The 19538-nt window shown below is 34.8% G+C and overlaps 1 protein-coding gene across 6 annotated transcripts in view; it reads right to left on the reverse strand.

The window, feature by feature from the left end:
- Window positions 1-897: 897 nt before the first annotated feature.
- The window catches only part of raly (RALY heterogeneous nuclear ribonucleoprotein), a 97539-nt gene continuing 78898 nt past the window's right edge, over window positions 898-19538 (reverse strand). For 5 of the 6 annotated variants that reach the window (XM_067374324.1, XM_067374323.1, XM_067374322.1 and 2 more), the window contains 7 exons: window positions 17697-17769; window positions 16826-16873; window positions 12290-12447; window positions 11721-11834; window positions 7261-7391; window positions 6989-7033; window positions 898-1944 (listed from right to left, as the gene is read on the reverse strand). In XM_067374324.1, the coding sequence (XP_067230425.1) occupies window positions 6992-7033; window positions 7261-7391; window positions 11721-11834; window positions 12290-12447; window positions 16826-16873; window positions 17697-17769 (566 nt within the window). In that variant the 3' untranslated portion in view covers window positions 898-1944; window positions 6989-6991. The remainder of the gene's footprint in view (window positions 1945-6988; window positions 7034-7260; window positions 7392-11720; window positions 11835-12289; window positions 12448-16825; window positions 16874-17696; window positions 17770-19538) is intronic. The other variant, XM_067374321.1, reaches the window with a different exon arrangement.

Raw genomic sequence — 19538 nt, forward strand, 5'->3', positions numbered from 1 at the left:
CAAATATCCAAATGTCAAATTTATATATTATATTTCCTGTTGCTGATTACGTTCCCCTCCAGTGGGCATAGTTCTCATAGTAATATGACATGTCACGCTCTGTCTCAATTGCCTGTATCCACTTTTTAGTCCTTAAACACTCGTTTTTTTTGGGTCGACAGCTTATAAAAACTCCTGGGTTTTTGGTTCTGTTTTTTTTTTTAGCTTGTTTTCTGTACACCTTGTCACACAGCAGCTTTTAGACATTGTTCTGTTTTTTGTTATAAGTCAGAAATGACAAGGAGGCAGCCTTACGCAATACAAAGTCAATGGAGACGGTTGGATTGTTTCCCCCCGGTGTCGCTCTGTCATGGAGGTGCCCCGCCCTCTATTCAATATTCCGTTTCAGTTTAAAACATGACGCGCTTTCCAGTTCATGGACGTAAAAAATAAGATGGCATATGCCTTGAGAGAACTAGCCTTTAGGATTCCCATTCATCTCAGTTGCAGTTGGCTGGCTGTAAACCTGCACAGTCCAGTTGAGATGTTTCCTGCGAAAGCTGTAACTCGAGAAAATCCTCCAACTGTGAATAAAATCGTGATAAAACAGATCTTTTATTCAGTTTTTTGCGACGAGTGTAACGGACCGATCAGCAGAAAGGGGCATTCATTTTCGCCAACATGTAGAAATCTAATATTCAAGCCGTTTATTCATTTTTCTACCCCTGAACGAATAACGAATAATCAAGCTGAATTCTTGTTTTTTTGTTTTATTTGAAAAAAAAAATAAAAGAAAAAAAGCGGAAAAGGAGCCATTTTCTTATTTTTCTACTTTCAATATTTAATCAAAAACGACTGAACGATGACACACGGATTAACTCGGTTCAATGAATGGGTGTTGATTGGATTTTGAAATGTGGAGGCAGATGAGCGCACGCTTACAGGGGCGGGGTTTAAGTGGACAATGATTAGTTAAGTCCTGCATACGTCATCTTTTTCAGAGCAAGGTTAAGATGTTTCGATTAAACACTATAAGGTCAATTTTTTTTTTTTTATGACACATTCACGGATGAATTATTCACAGTAAGAACTATAACATGCCTTTAGAAAATAGATGAATTCTCATTTCAGCCTGAAGGAAGTTAAACTTCACGAACCGCACTGACAGCGTCCACTGGATCTAATCTTTCAAATAAGGCAATTGTGTTTTATCTCTGGACCTCTGTGTGTTGTAGGAGCAGTTATCACACGCTACTTTGTACAGCCTTACTACGGATTGTGTTTTACTGAACGTTCTCTCCCATCCAGACCTCAAAGGGAGTTGTGCTCATATTTCAAGAAGTAGCCACTTCTTTAATCCTCTTAGTGGCAAATCTAACAGTGTGAGAATAAACCTCTCGTCTTCACGGTAAAGATTACACTAGACGAGGTGCCGAGGATTAGTCTACACATCTGCATTTTAAACAGGTGTTTCACAAGTCATCATAGTTTATTTACATCTGTAAATATCTCTTGCAGTCTCGAAAGTGCAAGCAGAAGAAATGTGCACATGTAATTAAAAATAGCCAACCTTTCTGATTCCGACTGGCATATAAATAAAACGAAAAACATTTTTGCAAAAGCACAAACAGACAGGAAAGAAGGGAGGACAGAAATAGGAGCAGGGTATTTACATACGAGGCGTCCAAATATAGAAAAAAATGCATGTTAATTGTGTTTTCTGGGGAGCATGAATGCAGAATGTCTGTGAAATTGATCCCCTGTTGTTGTCGAGTGAGTGATGTTGTTGGATTCCTGGTTTAGGGGATGTCATCCCCATCTCCCTCCTACCAAACAGCTAGTTTAGCTGTCCGTCTCATTGACAGCTGATGCTGGAGTTTGACGGCGCCTGTTGGTTTCAGTGTCTTCCCGCTGAGTCTGTGGTATTAAAAAAGTTTCCAGTCGACAGTGTTTTCCAACTCCCTGCTGTAATAAATACAAGAAAAGGAAGACAAGCATTAAGATGTGCTAGTGGAGAAAAACAGCTACGACACGCAGAGGCGGGGAGCTGAAATAAACAGCTTGCTGGATCTCTGTCAATTCTCTCATGTGGTTTTATTCTTCCTCAATTGCCTTTAAAGCTAAAAACCAAATATAAAAGTATGTTCTGCTGAAATTTAAGGACAACTAAAACTGCAAACATAAAATACACTCTCAGAAATCAATATATCAGGTTCAGTTTACAGAAACTGCAACCTAAATGGACTAAATGGTCTTTTGAAAGTCTTTGGCATCTTTCACCTTTTGTTGCGCCAATTACCACTCAGAGAGTGTGAAATCGATTGAGAGATTTTCTAAACCGCAAAGCTGAAGTTCTCTAAGGTGCAGAACTAGTGTTATCTGACTTTCAAGATGTATTAGTTTGATTATTCACTTACTGATCCAGATCACTGCATTCACTGAACCTCAAAGCCATGTGGATAAATCTCACAAAAACATGCTTGGCTCATAATATATACAGTGGTGGTCAGAATTATTGGCACCCTTGGTAAATATGATGAAAAATGACTGTAAAAATAAATCTGAATTGTTTATCCTTTTGATCTTTATTTCTTAAAATCAGCAAAAATCTAACCTTTCATTGAAGGAAAAGAATTGAAAGTGGGGGGAAAATCAGATTATGAAATAAATGTTTTTCTCCAAAATCCTTGGCCACAATTATTGGCACCCCTAGAGTAAAATATCTCTGAAGTATATTCCCATTCATATTTACATTTTTTTTAGCACACCAGGGTGATCACGAACATGAAATTGTCCAGCCGAGACTTCCTGTTCCACAGGAGTATAAACATGAGGAAACACAAAGGCCAAATTCCCTTAATCATTCATCACAATGAGAAAAACCAAACAATATGGTTCTGATGTGCAGCAAAGGATTGTTGGGCTTCACAAAATAGAAAGTGGCTGTAAAATAATAGCTAAAGCACTGAAAATCCCCATTTCCACCATCAGGGCAATAATTGAGAAGTTCCAATTAACTAAAGACGTTACAAATCTGCCTGGAAGAGGACGAGTGTCTAAATCGTAGTAATGATCACAGTATCAATCTCCAGCATATTCAGTTGTCAGTCAAGACTGGAACTTCAAACAGGACCGGCTTTTTGAAAAAAAGAGCTTTTTGGCAGCAAACCCACCAGATGGGTTTGGTGCACACATGGATAAAAAGTGCCCCATGCCCACGGTTAAATATACTGCTGGATCTTTAATGTTGTGGGCCTATTTTTCTGCTGGAGGTCCTGGACATCTTGTTCAGATACATGGTATCATGGATTCTATCAAATACCAACAGATAAAAAAAAATCAAAATCTGACCGCTTCTGCTAGAAATCCAACAATGGGCTGTGGTTGGATCTTCCATTAGGACAATGATCCAAAAAAAAACCCATCAAAACCAACACAAAAATGTGTCAATGAGCCCAAAATGAAGCTTCTGCCATGACCATCCCAGTCCCCTGACCTGAACCCTAAAGAAAATGAGTGGAGTGAACTGAAGAGAAGAAGCACCAACATGGAGCTGGGAATCTGAAGGATCTGGAGAGATTCTGTATGAAGGAATGGTCTCTGATCTCTTGTCAGGTGTTCTCCAAACTCATCAGGCATTACAGAAGAAGAGTGAGAGCTGTTTTCTTGGCAAAAGGAGGTTGCAAAATTATTGAATAAAAGGGTGCCAGTAATTGTGGCCAACGTGTTTTGTAGATAAACATTTATTTCGTAATGTTATTTTTCCCCCACTTTCAATTCTTTCCCTTCAATGAAAGGTTAGATTTTTGCTAATTTTATGAATTAAAGATCAAAAGGATAAACAATGCAGATTTATTTTTACAGTCATCTTTGATCATATTTACCAAGGGTGCCAATAATTCTGACCACCACTGTCTATATATATATATATTACAAAAACAAATCCTTAAAGAAAAGAATGAATAATTTCCTTAAAGAAAAGGTGTTTTTTATTGTGACTATTTTTGATGTAATAATTAAGCACATTCCCCTCCCCCTCCCCATTCTATATATTTATATTTCTTATTTTTTTTTATTCCATATATATATTAAATATACATGCCCACACACACATATATGTACACACACATTTATAAATTTGATTTCTGATTTTTTTTACACAATAGTTTTAACTTAATACAGTTCATGTGGGCAGAAAAATGTGCTTGACTGTCATAAAAGTAATGTAATAATGCAAAAAACCAAACATATACTTAATTTCTAAAGGCATAATATAATTTCTTACATTCTTCTTTTCATTCTGGGGTAAAATATGACCTGGTCGTTTGTTTTTCTTTCATGAGATTCAACCACAGCCAATGTAAACTACCTCTGAAAGGCTCTTAATGCAGATCATTTCAGAGAGGGAAGCGTGACCAATTGCTAATTTGTGCCCAATATGATGGTAACTTTGATTTGGCCTTTCAGGGCAACTGCAGTTGTTAGAATAAGAGGAGGGCGGAAGCTGTGTTACTGTGGCAATAAGATTGTGGTCACACAGATTAGTCAGACAAACAGAGCAGTGATCCATAAACAACAGACAGAAGGATCAGGTGGAAGCCACCATCAGATTCCACACTGTCCTGTGCGTTTATGTAGCCAAACATATGGCAATGTTTATACCGAAACAGCAGAAGTTGAGCTGCACCTTGAAAACAGATTAGTAAGAATAACCACAGCTATTTCCCTTCATTTTGATAAACTTTATGCTCATAGGTCACAGACACTGATGGCGCTGTATCCAAGCAAGTATGTGAAGCTCGCTCAGACCACCAAAGACGGACCTTATAAAACAGTGGGTAACATCAGAATCACAATGAAACTCTTATGACATTTATTTGGAAAATACCAAGTAGTGTTTTCTGTCTGCCTAAAAGACAGATATTTGACCACTGGAGAATTTACAAAAATGTATTCTGGGGTGTGGAACTCATCTTTTGGATGAGCATGATTTTCTGTCTAGAGTTCTGTTGGCGGTGAATTCAGACACACACTGTAAATCTGACTCGAGCTCAAGAGGTTTTTACAGTTTAAGATTATCCACTGAATTCAATTTCGATTTTAAAAAGGGTCCAAAATTAATTGAGTACAATTTAATTATTTTGAATAAAAGTGTTCATTGGCAAATAAATACATTTGAGCAAATATAAAAACTTTTTTTCCTCATTTGTTTTGAACAGTATACACTATTGGTCAAAGCTTTGGGGTAAATAAGATTAATAAAAAAAATTGTTTAAAAGAAGTTAATACTTTTATTTAACATAGATGAATTAAATTGGTCAGTAAACTATGGAAGCTTGTTTCCTCCACTATATAAAAAATAAAAAAGTAATTGTGACTTTTTATCTCACAATTCTGATTTTTTTCTCAGAATTGTGAGATAAAAAGTTGCATTTACCTTTTATATCAACTAAGTTATATTAACTTTATATCACCTAATTCTGACTTTATAACTCATAATTCTGACTTTATAACACAATTCTGACATTAAATCATGCAATTCTGACTTTATATCTCACAATTCTGACTTCATATCACTCAATTCTGACTTTATATCTCACAATTCTGACTTTATATCACAATTCTGACTTTATATCTCACAATTCTGACTTCATATCACTCAATTCTGACTTTATATCTCACAATTCTGACTTTATATCACAATTCTGACTTTATATCTCACAATTCTGACTTCATATCACTCAATTCTGACTTTATATCTCACAATTCTGACTTTATATCACAATTCTGACTTTATATCTCACAATTCTGACTTCATATCACTCAATTCTGACTTTATATCTCACAATTCTGACTTTATATCACAATTCTGACTTTATATCACAATTCTGACTTCATATCACTCAATTCTGACTTTATATCTCACAATTCTGACTTTATATCACAATTCTGACTTTATATCACAATTCTGACTTCATATCACTCAATTCTGACTTTATATCTCGTGATTGTGAATTTATATCTTTATATTTAATTGTGAAAAATAAACACAATTGTGAGAAAAAAAGTCTGAATTGTGAGATAAAAAGTTGCAATGATCTTTTTGTTTTTTATTTCATGGTGGAAAAACCTTCCATAGTAAACACATTCATAATGTTACAAAAAAATTCAAATTATTTAACTCTTTGAACTTTCTATTTTCTATTTGAATCTTTCCTGTTTGTTAGTTTTTAAAGCCATGCCAGCTTCTGTGGCTATTTTCATGGTCAGAAAAATGTATATAAATCTATAAACTATATCAGGTTCTTACAACTTATTTTTGCTTTAAAACTATTTGGTTTAACTTTGTTAAAAATATCTTCAAAAGAGTTAACTGCCTAAGAAAAGGTTTCTCACAGAGTTAAAACCAGAACAATCTAATAAAACATGCTTCAGTGATAAAGTGTTTTGACAGAAAGAACATGTTGGTGGATCTTATTAAACTGAAGACCGGAGTAATGATGCTGAAAATTCATCTTTGTATCACAGGAATAAATTACATTTTAAAATATATTCAAATAGAAAACAGTTATTTTAAATTGTAATAACATTTCACAATATTACTGTTTTTACTGTATTTGGCGAGCAGAAGAGACTTTTAAAAACATAAAAAAAATATCTTACAGTCCAAACTTTATATAAATAAAATATTGTTGAATTTTTTAAACTGTCTCTCTGTTAGATGTGTAGCTTGAAATGTTAGCTTTTCATTAGAAAAAAAAAAAAAAACCTAATAATTTCCTGCTGTCATTGCTTAATGGATCTTTAGGGACACCAAATTACCCCATAACGAATTACCCCATGAAACCAGATTTAGTGGTTTGTACTCACTAACTTCATTTTTACAATCTGCTTTCTGCATGAAGAACAAACTTAGATCTTGAAACTCAAGCTTGGAAACTTGTAAAACATTTCATGGTTTGAATTATCATTGGTCCAAGAATCCACTGCCCCAGCTTTGAGTTCTTGCCTTTTATTGAAGAATGGGATCCATTTCAGATATGTGATTGTTTTCCTGAAGAGAGAAGAGATAAGAAATCATTTTAAGAGGCTGTTAACTTTAACATTCATATGATACAATGTGTGAGCATTTGATATATAAACTGATATGTTTCCATTGTTTCCACTGTTTTTAAGCACACCCTCTTTTCTTATAGTCTCTTGTCTCCTGACCTTACAATATCATTACCATTCCACATATAAATCTAAGTCTTCCTCCCTCTATCTATACATCTCTCTTACCATGTCTTCGTCACACTCCTCGTGTGTGTGGTCCTCGCCCTCCTCGACATCACTGTGCTGCAGTTCCTCTGACTCTGAGCCTGATTCGTCCTGAGACAGTTCGCTCTTCATTTCATCTGCCTTCTGCAACTCTGCACACAGAGAAACATTTACATACATTTATATACTCAACATTAATAATTAAGTTTGCAATTTTTCCAGATGTATATGGGAAAGTGTGTATTTTTATATAACTGGTGCTGTAACTTGTCATCAGGATTTTTAACCCTGGTAAAGCCCAACATATGAAAAATACTTCAAAAATATCCATTTTACGATTTTTACACAAAATTTAAGAAAAAAAAAAGAATATATGTTTTTTGCTGAGTATCATATTATCATACATCAGGCTTTTATAGCTCAAATATATGGAAGTTTGTTTCTGCCATGAAATAAAAAATAAAAAAGGACTTTTTTTCTCACAATTGTGGGTTAATATTTCCAAATTTTGACTTTTTTTTCTCAGAATTGCGAGATATAAACTTGCAATTGTGTGTTACATTGTCCAATTGTTAGGGGGAAAAATATTTTTTTTCGAGTTTTGTGAGTTTATATCTCAAATCTGATTTAATAACATACAATTGCATGTTATAAAGTTAAAATTGCAAGATATAAACTCACAATTTGAGAAGTCAGAATTGCGAGATATCAGAATTATGATGCAATTGCGAGTTTATATCTCACAATTCTGAGAAAAAAAGTCAGAATTGTGAGATATAAAGTCAGAATTGCGACTTTATTTTGCAATTCTGACTTTATAACTCGAAATTGTGAGAAGAAAAGTCAGAATTGTGAGATAAAGAATCGCAATTACATTTTTTATTTTTTATGTAGTGGCGGAAACAAGCTTTCATACATATAGTAGTATGATATAGTGAGAATATAGAGCTCACACAAGGAGGAAAAAAAATATGCGAATTTGTGCAGTCGCTGATATTTATGTGGCCAAAAAAATGAAAATTAAGATGAATTTCTGATTTAAATCAATGAGAGCAGTATAGCAGACTACTTACATTAAAATGCATATACATATCAAATGTCACTCTAAATCTCTCAAAAACATGTCTTAGTAAAATTATATTTAAATGCTCAGTTTTATGATCAAAGTTCTGTAGTTTTCAAACATATAATCCAATGTAATACAATAACGATTGAGAGATGATCAAATAAATGTTCCTCAAAAGCCATTTTTATGAGATTTTCATAAAAAATTATCCACGGATAATTAAGTATACCTAAGTAAATGTTCCTCTTTAATAGGAGTAAAACAATATAAAATCAGTAAAGATTTCACAGCAGAAATACCTAAAGGTGGATATTTTTACAATTATACTAAAATGCTATTTACTTGCTAAAAAGTATAAACTATAAATCAGATGACAGAAGGCATGTAGAAGATTGTGTACAACAGCTTTGTTCAGATACGTTTTGGTCATGTTGATAATTTCGAAGCCTTAGAAACAGTTAACAGTAGACTTGATAAGGTTAAAGATGCCCTAAGTGATTTCAGCTGTTTTAATGAAGTGTCTCTATTTGCATTGTGTATGCACTGGGGTTTATCTGTTCTCTCCTACATGGAGAATCACCATCCAAATTCTCACATCCTATAAACAACCAAGACACCTCTGTAGGGACACATTTCAAGAGCAGATGTAAAAAAATTGTTTTACTGTTGCCAAAGTAAAGAAAAACTTGAAGCTTGCTTTAATTTACACACCAGCCCAGTTGAAAAGTTATGAGAATCCCAGAGTAAGTGCTAGTCGACATTCCTCCCTCACGGGGGCTTTTAAACCGTCTCATCCTCAACAGTCAGACACACTCGCATACATCCACAGAAATGTGCTCAGAGGGACATCATCATTGATTAGCCACAAGCCATTAGCCACATCACAACAGTTCACAGACAGACGATGCAGGAGAATGAAGCTGGTGTCCGTGTGTAAATAAACGAGAGGCATGTTGCATTCTGTGCTAATGCTTGTCAAATTGAATGTTGATGTGAAACAGAGGGACAAATCTGCAAAGTTTGATTGGAGCCACTGAGCCGTGAAAGCGTTGAACCGTGAAAGGCTCCTGTGACAGTGGCGGTGCTGCGCAGAGTCAGCGTTTTACGCTCGGTCACTGCTGAGTGTGTCTCTATGGAGAGTAAACTGCTGGCTAGGGTTTCCATATGATTAAAAAATCCCTTTGAAAGCTTTTCTCAAAATTACCGAGAGGAGGTATAACAGGCAGAAAGGGGCATATTTTGATGAAATCGTTTCTAATGGAATACAATATTGATTTATCACCAAACCACCATGCTATAGTACAGATTCTATACAACAGAATAATATAGTATTGTTTGCGTACATTATAAATGCACATTACTGTTCACAGTTTGGGATCAAGTTATTCAGCAAGGATGCATAAAATTAATTAAAAGTGATAGCAAAGACATTTACACTATTAAAGGGGTCATGAACTGCGTTGTTTTATTGTTTTATAATGTCTCCTGAGGTCCACTTATAATGTTGGCATGCTTTTTACATCCAAAATTCTCATAATTTAGAAATAAAAGGCATTTTTCCTACCCTTATTTTAGCCCTCTAATTTAAACGCTCTGTTTTAAGGGGCGTGTCTGCTGTGAGAGTTCAGTGTAAACGCCCACTGCTGTGATTGGCTAACATCTTTGCAATATGAAATAGCTAAGTATTACTCTCTCGAAAACTTTAAGCACATTTTTACTATTACAGCTCTTATCGTGTTGATAACAGCATTGCATTTAGATCTATAGCATTATATTTAGATCGTGGCATGAAAGGTTGCAGTGAAGAAGATTGTAGCCGATCACAGACATGTTGTTGAGCACATGAAAGCAGTGATCTTATCATTGCAACTCAACTTCTGCACACTAGTGAAGTTAATAAACATAATTTCAGGAGGAGTACGCCCATCTAATCTTCCATTTAATACCAAGGTATAAAACCAGCATCTTACCTCTTCCTGTTGTTAGTTCTTTTGGCATCCCCTTCTCCTCCTTTTGTACTAATTTTGCCTGTTATAGGGGGGCAATCGGAGCTCGAGTAGGATATTCTTTCCGAGCCCCTCTATAGCAGACTGCAAGCCAAATCTGTTTACCACTTACGCTAAGATTTTATGGGCACACGAACTCGTGAAACAAATGCTTTCATCTTCACTAACAGTGCAAACACAATATAACTAAGAGATCTGTTGAATAAACCGGGGGTTTTGGTGCGAGTCCAGAACTCAGTCACTGATTGATTGACAGCTCCAACGATTGCAAAGGGAGCATTCTTTGAATGCTTTCTATATAAATTTAATCACCATTTAAATAACAGATTATTTTCATCCTACTAAGAGTTTAGTCCTGTATCACTCTTCTAGCAAGGAAGTTCAGTTCTGAAATGTACAGGATATTCTCATAGTATGATGACCTCTTATATATCAAAAGCTCAAGAAAAAGTTGATTTCTCAATTCATGACCCCTTAAAAAAAGATTTTTTATTTCAAGTAAAGGCTGCTCATATGAACTTTCTATTCATCAAAGAATCCTAAAAAAAACTATCACAGTTTTTCCCAAAATATGAGGCAGCACAACTGTTTTAATTATTGATAATAAGAAATGTGTCTTGTCTACGGAAGAGGATTAGGGCCAAGCAATAATAAAAAAAATAAAACCATCTCGAGATTAAAGTTGTTCAATTTCGAGAAAAAAGTCGAAATAAAATGTTAAGAATAAACTCGTTAAATTACGAGAAAAAACTTGTTAAATTTCGAGAAAAAGGTCGAGATAAAATGTTGAGAATAAACTCAATAAATTATAAGAAAAATGTTAAATTTTGAGAAAAAAAGTCTAGATAAAATGTTGAGAATAAAGTTATTAAATTACGTTAGAGTCATTAGATTATGAGAACAAATTTGTTAAATTATGAGAAAAAAGTCGTTAAATTTAACAACTTTTTTCTCATAATTTAACAAATTTGTTCTCATAATCTAACAACTTTTTTTCTCGTAATTTAATGACTTTATTCTCAACATTTTATCTCGACTTTTTTCTCGAAATTTAACGTTTTTTTTCTCGTAATTTAACGTGTTTATTCTCAACATTTTATCTCGACTTTTTTCTTGAAATTTTACGAGTTTTTTCTCGAAATTTAACAACTTTAATCTCGAGATGGTTTTATTTTTTTATTATTGCTTGGCCCTAATCCTCTTCCGTACTTAACTAATTTATTTATTATTTGAAATAGAATTTTCTTGTAACAATGTGCAAAGTTTTCTGTCACATTTGATCAATTTAATGCATCCTTGCAAAATAAAAGTATCAATTTCTTTTTAATAAAAATCTTACTGACCCCAAAACCTTTGAATGGTATTGTTTGCATGTTTGAGTGTGTGTATGGAGATATACAGCATGGCACCTGCGGCACAGTATTTGTCCTCTGTGATCTGGTCAAGACGTCCCAGCAGCGCATCAATGTTGGACTTGATCTGCGTCAGTTCTGATTTGATAGCTTGCAGCTCGGTAGATTTCACTGCTCACACGTACACACAGGATTAACAAGAGAACACAATGTTTTAGTTTAATAAATCAGGTTTATATATTTCCATAAAAACAAAAACAAAAAAAATAAAAGCAATGCACTGGTATTTGGTTCTGGAACTATAATGGAGCTCTGCGCAAGACAAAAGGTTGTTCTGCTGCTATATTGAAACATCCTAAATTCTAAACCTGGCATGTTAATCGGTCAAACGGCCCAAAGGCCGGTTTAAGAGTTTATTCAGTCCATAAGTCATCTCAGCGCACTGGCTCTGAACAAAATGATCTTGAGTTGTCACGCAATGGAATTAAGATACATTTCTGGAATCCTGACTATGACAACTATCTCGTAAAGATCATTTGATGTTCCAGCATTCAACAGAAATTATGTTTAGGTCAGTAACACTGTTAACATCAAAAAAATCAATATAAAATATGAGTGGAACTCACACTTGTGTTTGACAGAGCTGTTGGGAAGAATAGTGGATCTGGTCAGGAGCTTGACAGGTAATGATTTCACCCTGCGGACAACTGGCACTGCCACACGGGGGCGCTTTACTGGAACTGCTCTGGGCACTGGTGATACTCTGCCTCGATACTCAAACAGTCTGGAGACAGAAAGAGATATGAAGAAACGAACTGCTTCATGCAACCACATTATTACTATTCATGAGCATATGGGTCATGCTGTATTTGTGACTTTTCATTTTATACATTATACATTTAAAAAAAAAAAATGAATTCATTTAAAAAGTTTCCTGCTAAGCATTCAAGAAATTGTATTGTCCCAAAGTAAACACCAAAAACACTCAGGGACCACCATAGGCCTTCATTTCCCCTGAATTTTATACATTTGCAGTCAACAAACGTTTTTTGATGACAGATTTGTAAAATATAACTGCCAATCCAATATATGTATCATTAAAGTTCGCCTATAAAACACTGGATTATTTCAACCCTGTCACTACCGGAATTCATATTATTTGACAAATCATGTTCAAAACATGTTTTTCACCTATCTTGTTAAATTCAAAAGGTTTGGGGGATCAGTGCAAATTTTTTTTTGCCAATTTTTGGTCCAAATTTTTATGTCATAGATATAACTATATAACTATTTAACTAAATTTCAGCATTTTGTCAGAACATGTGAAAGTAAATTTATATATATATATATATATATATATATATATATATATATATATATATATATATATATATATATATATATATATATATAAAAATTTAATTTATAAATATATAAATGAATTATTTTACAGTGTTGTTATCATCCAGCTAAAGCTAAAATAAACATCTGAAATAAAGATGAAATAAAACAAAATATTAATATTAGTTAAAAAAAGAGAGAAATGTTGCCTTTGCAACTAACTTTAATGACAAAGAAGTTTAAGTTGAAGTACTAAAATTACTAACAACTAAAGCAGAAATAAAAATAAAGCTAAATAAAAACTAATACTAAAATGAAAACTGAAGACATTAAAATAAAAGCTAAATTAAATAAGTATAAATTCTATAATAATATATAAATAATACTGGCATTTTTATCTAATTTTTCTTCCATATGCCTAGTTAGAGTTAAATTCTTTAAAGGAAAATAAAAGCAAAGTGTGATCTTTGAGCAGAGTGTGTTTGAAGTTATTTTATGATCAGAGAATATCTACTTTCATCCATCATACTTCAACTCATCATGAACAGAACGAGAGATGTGCCCGATTCAGAGGAGCTCACAGCTACACCTCGCGTATACTGACAGTGTACGTCACTGCATTGTGGCCAAATTAGCAGAAGTAAGGCCAAAAGCCAACAGTTTGGAATCCAAGTCAATCCTATTGCTATCAAATATGAAGGATAGGATTTGGCAAGAATGAAGTAAGAGAAGATGATACTTTTGCCTTCAAAAAGAAGAACGTCTGCTGCCCAGACAGGAACCTAAAAGCAACCAGCTGGCCTTCCACATGCCATCTATGCGGCTTTACTGACTGATCTGCAATCCTAGAGATCTAAATTATTGGATGCATTTGCTGTAAAATATGGACTGGAGTCAGTGTCGCCCTAAGACGGCTGTAAGTCAGGGAGCAGAGATCACAAGAGAGATATCAATAAACATGTCAGCTCATCATATGGACGCAATATCCCTTACATCTGCAAACAAGTACATCCAGCTGAGTCTCGCAGCAGGGTTTCCATAGCTACCGAAAAGGGACGCTGGCCAACCGCGCGCTCGCCGAGCCAAAGTTTGCTTAACGGGTCGTGGAGGGAGTTCTTGTGAAACGCATATTTTTTTTCTCTGTCTTTCTCTCTGCAGCTTACAGCTGTGTGTGAGTGTTTTTATGAGTTCCTTTAGATTCAGCCAAGTTGTGAGAAAATGTATTATGACAGGAAGAGCCGTGCTAGGGAGAGAGAACTGTGCCTGACTTCATTATAAGTCACTGCTGGGTTACTGCACTAAAAATGGCTCTACATAAAGCCTGACTGTGGAGTTATGAGTTCAGGTCAGTTTATTTCAGCACGAGCAAAAAGTGCTTTTTTCACTCAATCACAGTGGTGTAAAGTATTTGAGTAAATGTAATTAGTTACTTTACTTAAGTATCTTTTTGGCTACTTTGTAGTTTTACAGACTGTTAAAGATATTAGCAATATTTAGACTCTACTTGACTACATTTTTGATTCAAGTCTATGTACTCTTTACTCCAATACAATGCAATTTGCATGGCACCTAACTTTTTCTGCAGCAGTTTATAGCTGCTACAAAAGAAGTGATATCGCCATCTACAGAGCATTGCAAATATTATGGTTGCGTCCGAAAACTTAGGCAGTGGACTTGTTGCCCTATCAGGCAATGACACTGCAGGCAGCGTTTGCGCACGAATCCCCGTATCCGCTTACATATATTTATATATAATCTATTTTTAATCTCAATAATAAAAATGTATAATTCAGATTTTGATCTCCATATCCATTTACATATATTATATATATATCTTCCAAGGGGTTTTTTCCCTCCTAGGACTTTTTTTCCCAGTGCTAGCACGCTGGGTTTTTCTCCTAGGGTTTTTTTTTCCACCCCTGGGAGTCAGCCAACATTGGCTTAATGTAGCACCATCTTGTATATGTTACACATTACCACGCTTGCTTGTACAGCTTATTTTTAACCACTTCTCTTTTTTTTCTGTGCTTCTAATATGTAAAGCTGCTTTGAAACAATTACCAATTGTAAAAAGCGCTATATAAATAAATTTGACTTGACTTGACTTGACGAAGGTACCTCATGAAACTGATTTCGGACAGACTTCTGAGGGTAACACTTTACAGTATTCATTAGTTAACTACATTATTTAATGTGAACTAATAATGAACTGCACTTCTACAGCATTTATTAATCTTTGTTAATGTTAATTTCAACATTTGCTAATACATTATTAAAATCTTGTTAACATTAGTTAATGCACTGTGAACTAACAAACAATGAAGAACTGTATTTTCATTAACTACCTTTAACGAAGATTAGTAAATACAGTAACAAATGTATTGCTCATGGTTAGTTCATGTTAGTTAATAACAGGGTACGAACTACGGGGGAGCTCGGCTCCCCTTAATAAGACATGGGCTCCCCTGAAAACAGGATTTGTGAGATTTTGGGGGGTCTCAAAAAAAATTGACGAAGTGTTATTTGGATGTGCAATTTCAGTTTTGTGTAGTGTGATCATTGTGGATTATTATGTGTAAAATTGCATGCATTCATGCATGACAGCGATTTAACCCTAATTCACTTCAATAAAGATATGCTATTCTTGACATGAGCATCAAGGTGTGGGGGCCCTGCGGTGCAAATTCCACTCATGTTTAGTACATGTTAACTCGAACAGCAAAGGAAGCTGCCTCCAGGCCTGTGTTAAGGTGAGGCATGTTATTCGCAATTATGTGTTGTGGCTGAGTTGTTATAGGTCTGCGTGACTCTGGGATTTTGGTATTCTTCTGTAGCCTGATGAGTAACTTTAACCATTGTTGTTGTGAACTCAAAGACAGCCTGATGCTTTGTTTATAGACTATTTGTGGGACTATTTTGTCGTTTCACCTATCAATTCGTGTTGATAATGTATAATAGGGTAAATCCTGTATAGCTGTTAGGTATCTTTGTAACTCACTGTAAGCCCTCTTTTGAGGCACGAACCCACAACTCCTGACCCACGTCTGCGTACATAAACTGCATAGTATGAAACACACTGATGATGTCTGTGCAAACAGGGTGCGCGAGGGAATGTAAAAACATGGCAGGTAGGACGTTGTATTATTTCATTTGGACTGAATGTAAAGATTGGATGAACATTTTATGGTCCTACGCCTCCCACATGCGAAATATATTTATAAAAATACAGAATCACCTATTGCAACTTTAATTACTACAATAGTAATTTCTTGCTAGAAATGACATTAAAAGTGGAAAAACGTTTGTCATTTACACACTAACTGACCACAGCTGTAACTTTCAGACGCCATCTTTATTTTTTAGCTCAACTGTCACAGAACGCACAGGATTGTGAGATATCAAAGGCAGTGAAGGATACATCTATGCTACCTTCAAAAATCCATCAGATGAAGGTATCTCATGAGACAGGAAGTGAAGCTAACATTGGATTCAGAACATTGGAATCGAAAATGCATGTTTGAGCTGTTTCTGAAAGCAACTGAAAACTGAAAAAGCACTGACATATCTTAAAATATCTAGTCTCAAGATGCACATCAGTAATGTTTTTTTTTCTAAGGCAAGTTTATAAAAGCTACTTATATGTTCTAATTAAACTAAGGCCTAATCCTGGCTTAATCTAAGCCCTGTCTGTGAAACCAGGCCTAAAACTTTTACTCACTTTGCTTTCCATGCTTTCTGGATGTGACTTTGCTGCATCTATTTGCAGCTGTTGTACATTACCTACATTTAACAAAAGCATTTGTGCAAAATCATGGACTCACCTGTCATAGAAGTCATCTCTGTAGTAATCATAGTCAAAATCATAACCACTGCAGGGATTAAAGACAAAAAAAAGCATAATAATTTTAAATATAAGTGATTCATAGGACTTTGAAAGTGAAGCAACTAGTCAATTTCAACTTAGATACTATGAAGTCTTCACTTGATATAAAGCTATTAAATATTTCCAGCGTTACTGAAAAGGAAAAAAAATACACACTATGTGGGGCAAGTTGTCACAATGCTAACACATGTGAGAACTATTTATGTACTTTTATTTGAAATTCTAAAATCTAAAATTAAAAGCCACTGAAACACACTAATGTTTAACTTGTTTAATGTATTTTGAAATGTTACTCCTGTGATTTGCTGCTCAAAAAATGTTTATTATAATTATCAGTGTTGAAAATAGCTGTGCTGCCTAATACATTTGTGGAAACCATGATACATGTTTTTCAGGATTCTATGATAAACAGAAAGTTCAAAATAACAGCATTTATTAAAAATGGAAATATTGTGTAATATTATAATTGTCTTTACTGTCACTTTTGATCAATAAAGTAATTTCTGTCTCTCTCTTTCCGACCCCAAACTTTGAACAGTAATGTATCTGTATTTAAAAAGTATTAGACTATTTAAAAGCCTTTTAGCAATATTTAAGCAATTTAATTTATGAAAGATAAAACATGAAATATGGAAAAGGTAACACAAAAATATCAAATCATTGTTTTGACCAACAAACTGTGATTAATCTACAATTACAATTTATAAAACACACATGACACATTACCCTGGCCTCTCCTATACAATATCTAAATGTGTTTTATTGCTAAATTTGTTGTTGCGTTCATTAATAATACACTCTGCAATCACCTGTATAATGCTGCTGCAGTTCTCTTTAGTCCTTTAGGCCTGTTGGGTTTGGGTTCACCTGCCATGTTAATATCTGTGAATACAAGCGGAAAAACACACTTTCAGTCTAAAGTATCAGTTAATCATCTTAAGAAATGCAGATTTTAAAAAGTGCAGAGAGTAATTATATGAAATGAGCACTGAGCAGATATACATATTAAAACAATGACAGATGGCAGAAGCCTTTCAAAATGACATCTGCATCTAGTTGATAATTGCAAGTTACCGGGGCACTTTTTATCTAATGACTCTGTAATTATCACGGTGCACTGACATTACGGACACTTGTCATGAAGTGGGAGTGCTCTGATTTGCATAACCACATGCTCATTGTGTCCACCAGAGGGCACTCAACACCCACTCAAATGGCCTAGAATGATCCCTCGTCTATCTCTTCCCCACACTCCAGCCTCCAGAGTCTCCTTGGCTTCCACTTTATAACAGCAATGACAGGAGGAGAAGCAGAAAGAGAATAATGGATAGCTGTGAAGCAATGGAAGACATGGCTCTGTCACACGATTTCATATTTCGAACACTCAAGTGAATACAGAGGTGAAGTCTGAGACAGCAAGAGGTGGGTTTGAGGGAGAGATGTCAGCTGCAATGATTTCCTTGAACTCCAAGACTGATTGGCCAGTAGAGAACAAGTGGGACCGTGTGAGTGACGGGTCACCGGGGCTGTCAAGCGGAAGCCAAAGGCTCTGTGGAGCGCGAAACAGTGGCTAATCTGACCGCCGAAAAAAACATGTATGTCATCAAGCAGCTGCGGAGGGCTGGAGGGCAAAAGAGAGACAGAGATACAGATTGGAACTGAAGGAGACAGAGATCGAACTAAATAGATGGCATTTTGAGCAGGGACAAGTGCAGAGAGATAGAGACGTAAAAGAAGGAAGCAAGCAAATGGACAACTGTCTGATGTCCTCAGTGTGACACGAACACCTGCCGCTGACACACCTGTCCTGTTCCTCATTTATCTGAGGGAGGTGGGGTCAGTCCATCAGTTGCCTGGAAACCAGCACAGCTGAGAAACCAATCAGTGTCTAGAGGTCACCTCGTAGAGGACGTGCCATTACTGGCTGGTATGATGAGGCTTAAAACTACTTGATAACTGAAATAGCACTGTGATAATATGACTCTCTATTGACAGCACGCAATTCATTTGAAGGGCACCATTAAATGTTGTTCGCTAAAGACATACACATATAGACTTCCCAGAATCTAGTAAGTGTACTCTAGGAATTGTTTATTGTCTGTAATGATCTGTTCCAAACACTGAGTCTATTTAAAACATATAGGCGTACTACAACATTACTCTTACTATTTCTAGTATAATAGCATGTATATTTTTTTTTCTGTATGGACAAATGTGAAGTTTACAACAGAACGTACTGCACAGAATACTTTGTCCCAACTTTCCATTCCCAGAGTGATGACTAAACTATAATATTAATTGTAGGATTATTAACATCTCCTTCTGGACTTGCTAATTGACCAGGCTGCTTATTTGTAATTAAATATTGTTTCAAATATCTAAATAAATAACATTATTATTATTATTTTTCAATTATTATTATAATATTTCTAGTGTTGCTACAGTATATAACAAGAAAAAATGTTATTATTATTAATATGTTTCTTCAATATAACATACTATATAAAACTATATATATATATATATTGTATATATATATGATACCATATATACATGTGTGTGTAATATACACATAGACACACACACACACATATATATATATATATATATATATATATATATATATATATATATATATATATATATATATA

This window comes from Chanodichthys erythropterus, chromosome 21, assembly GCF_024489055.1.
Source record: "Chanodichthys erythropterus isolate Z2021 chromosome 21, ASM2448905v1, whole genome shotgun sequence".
Lineage (NCBI taxonomy): Eukaryota > Metazoa > Chordata > Actinopteri > Cypriniformes > Xenocyprididae > Chanodichthys > Chanodichthys erythropterus.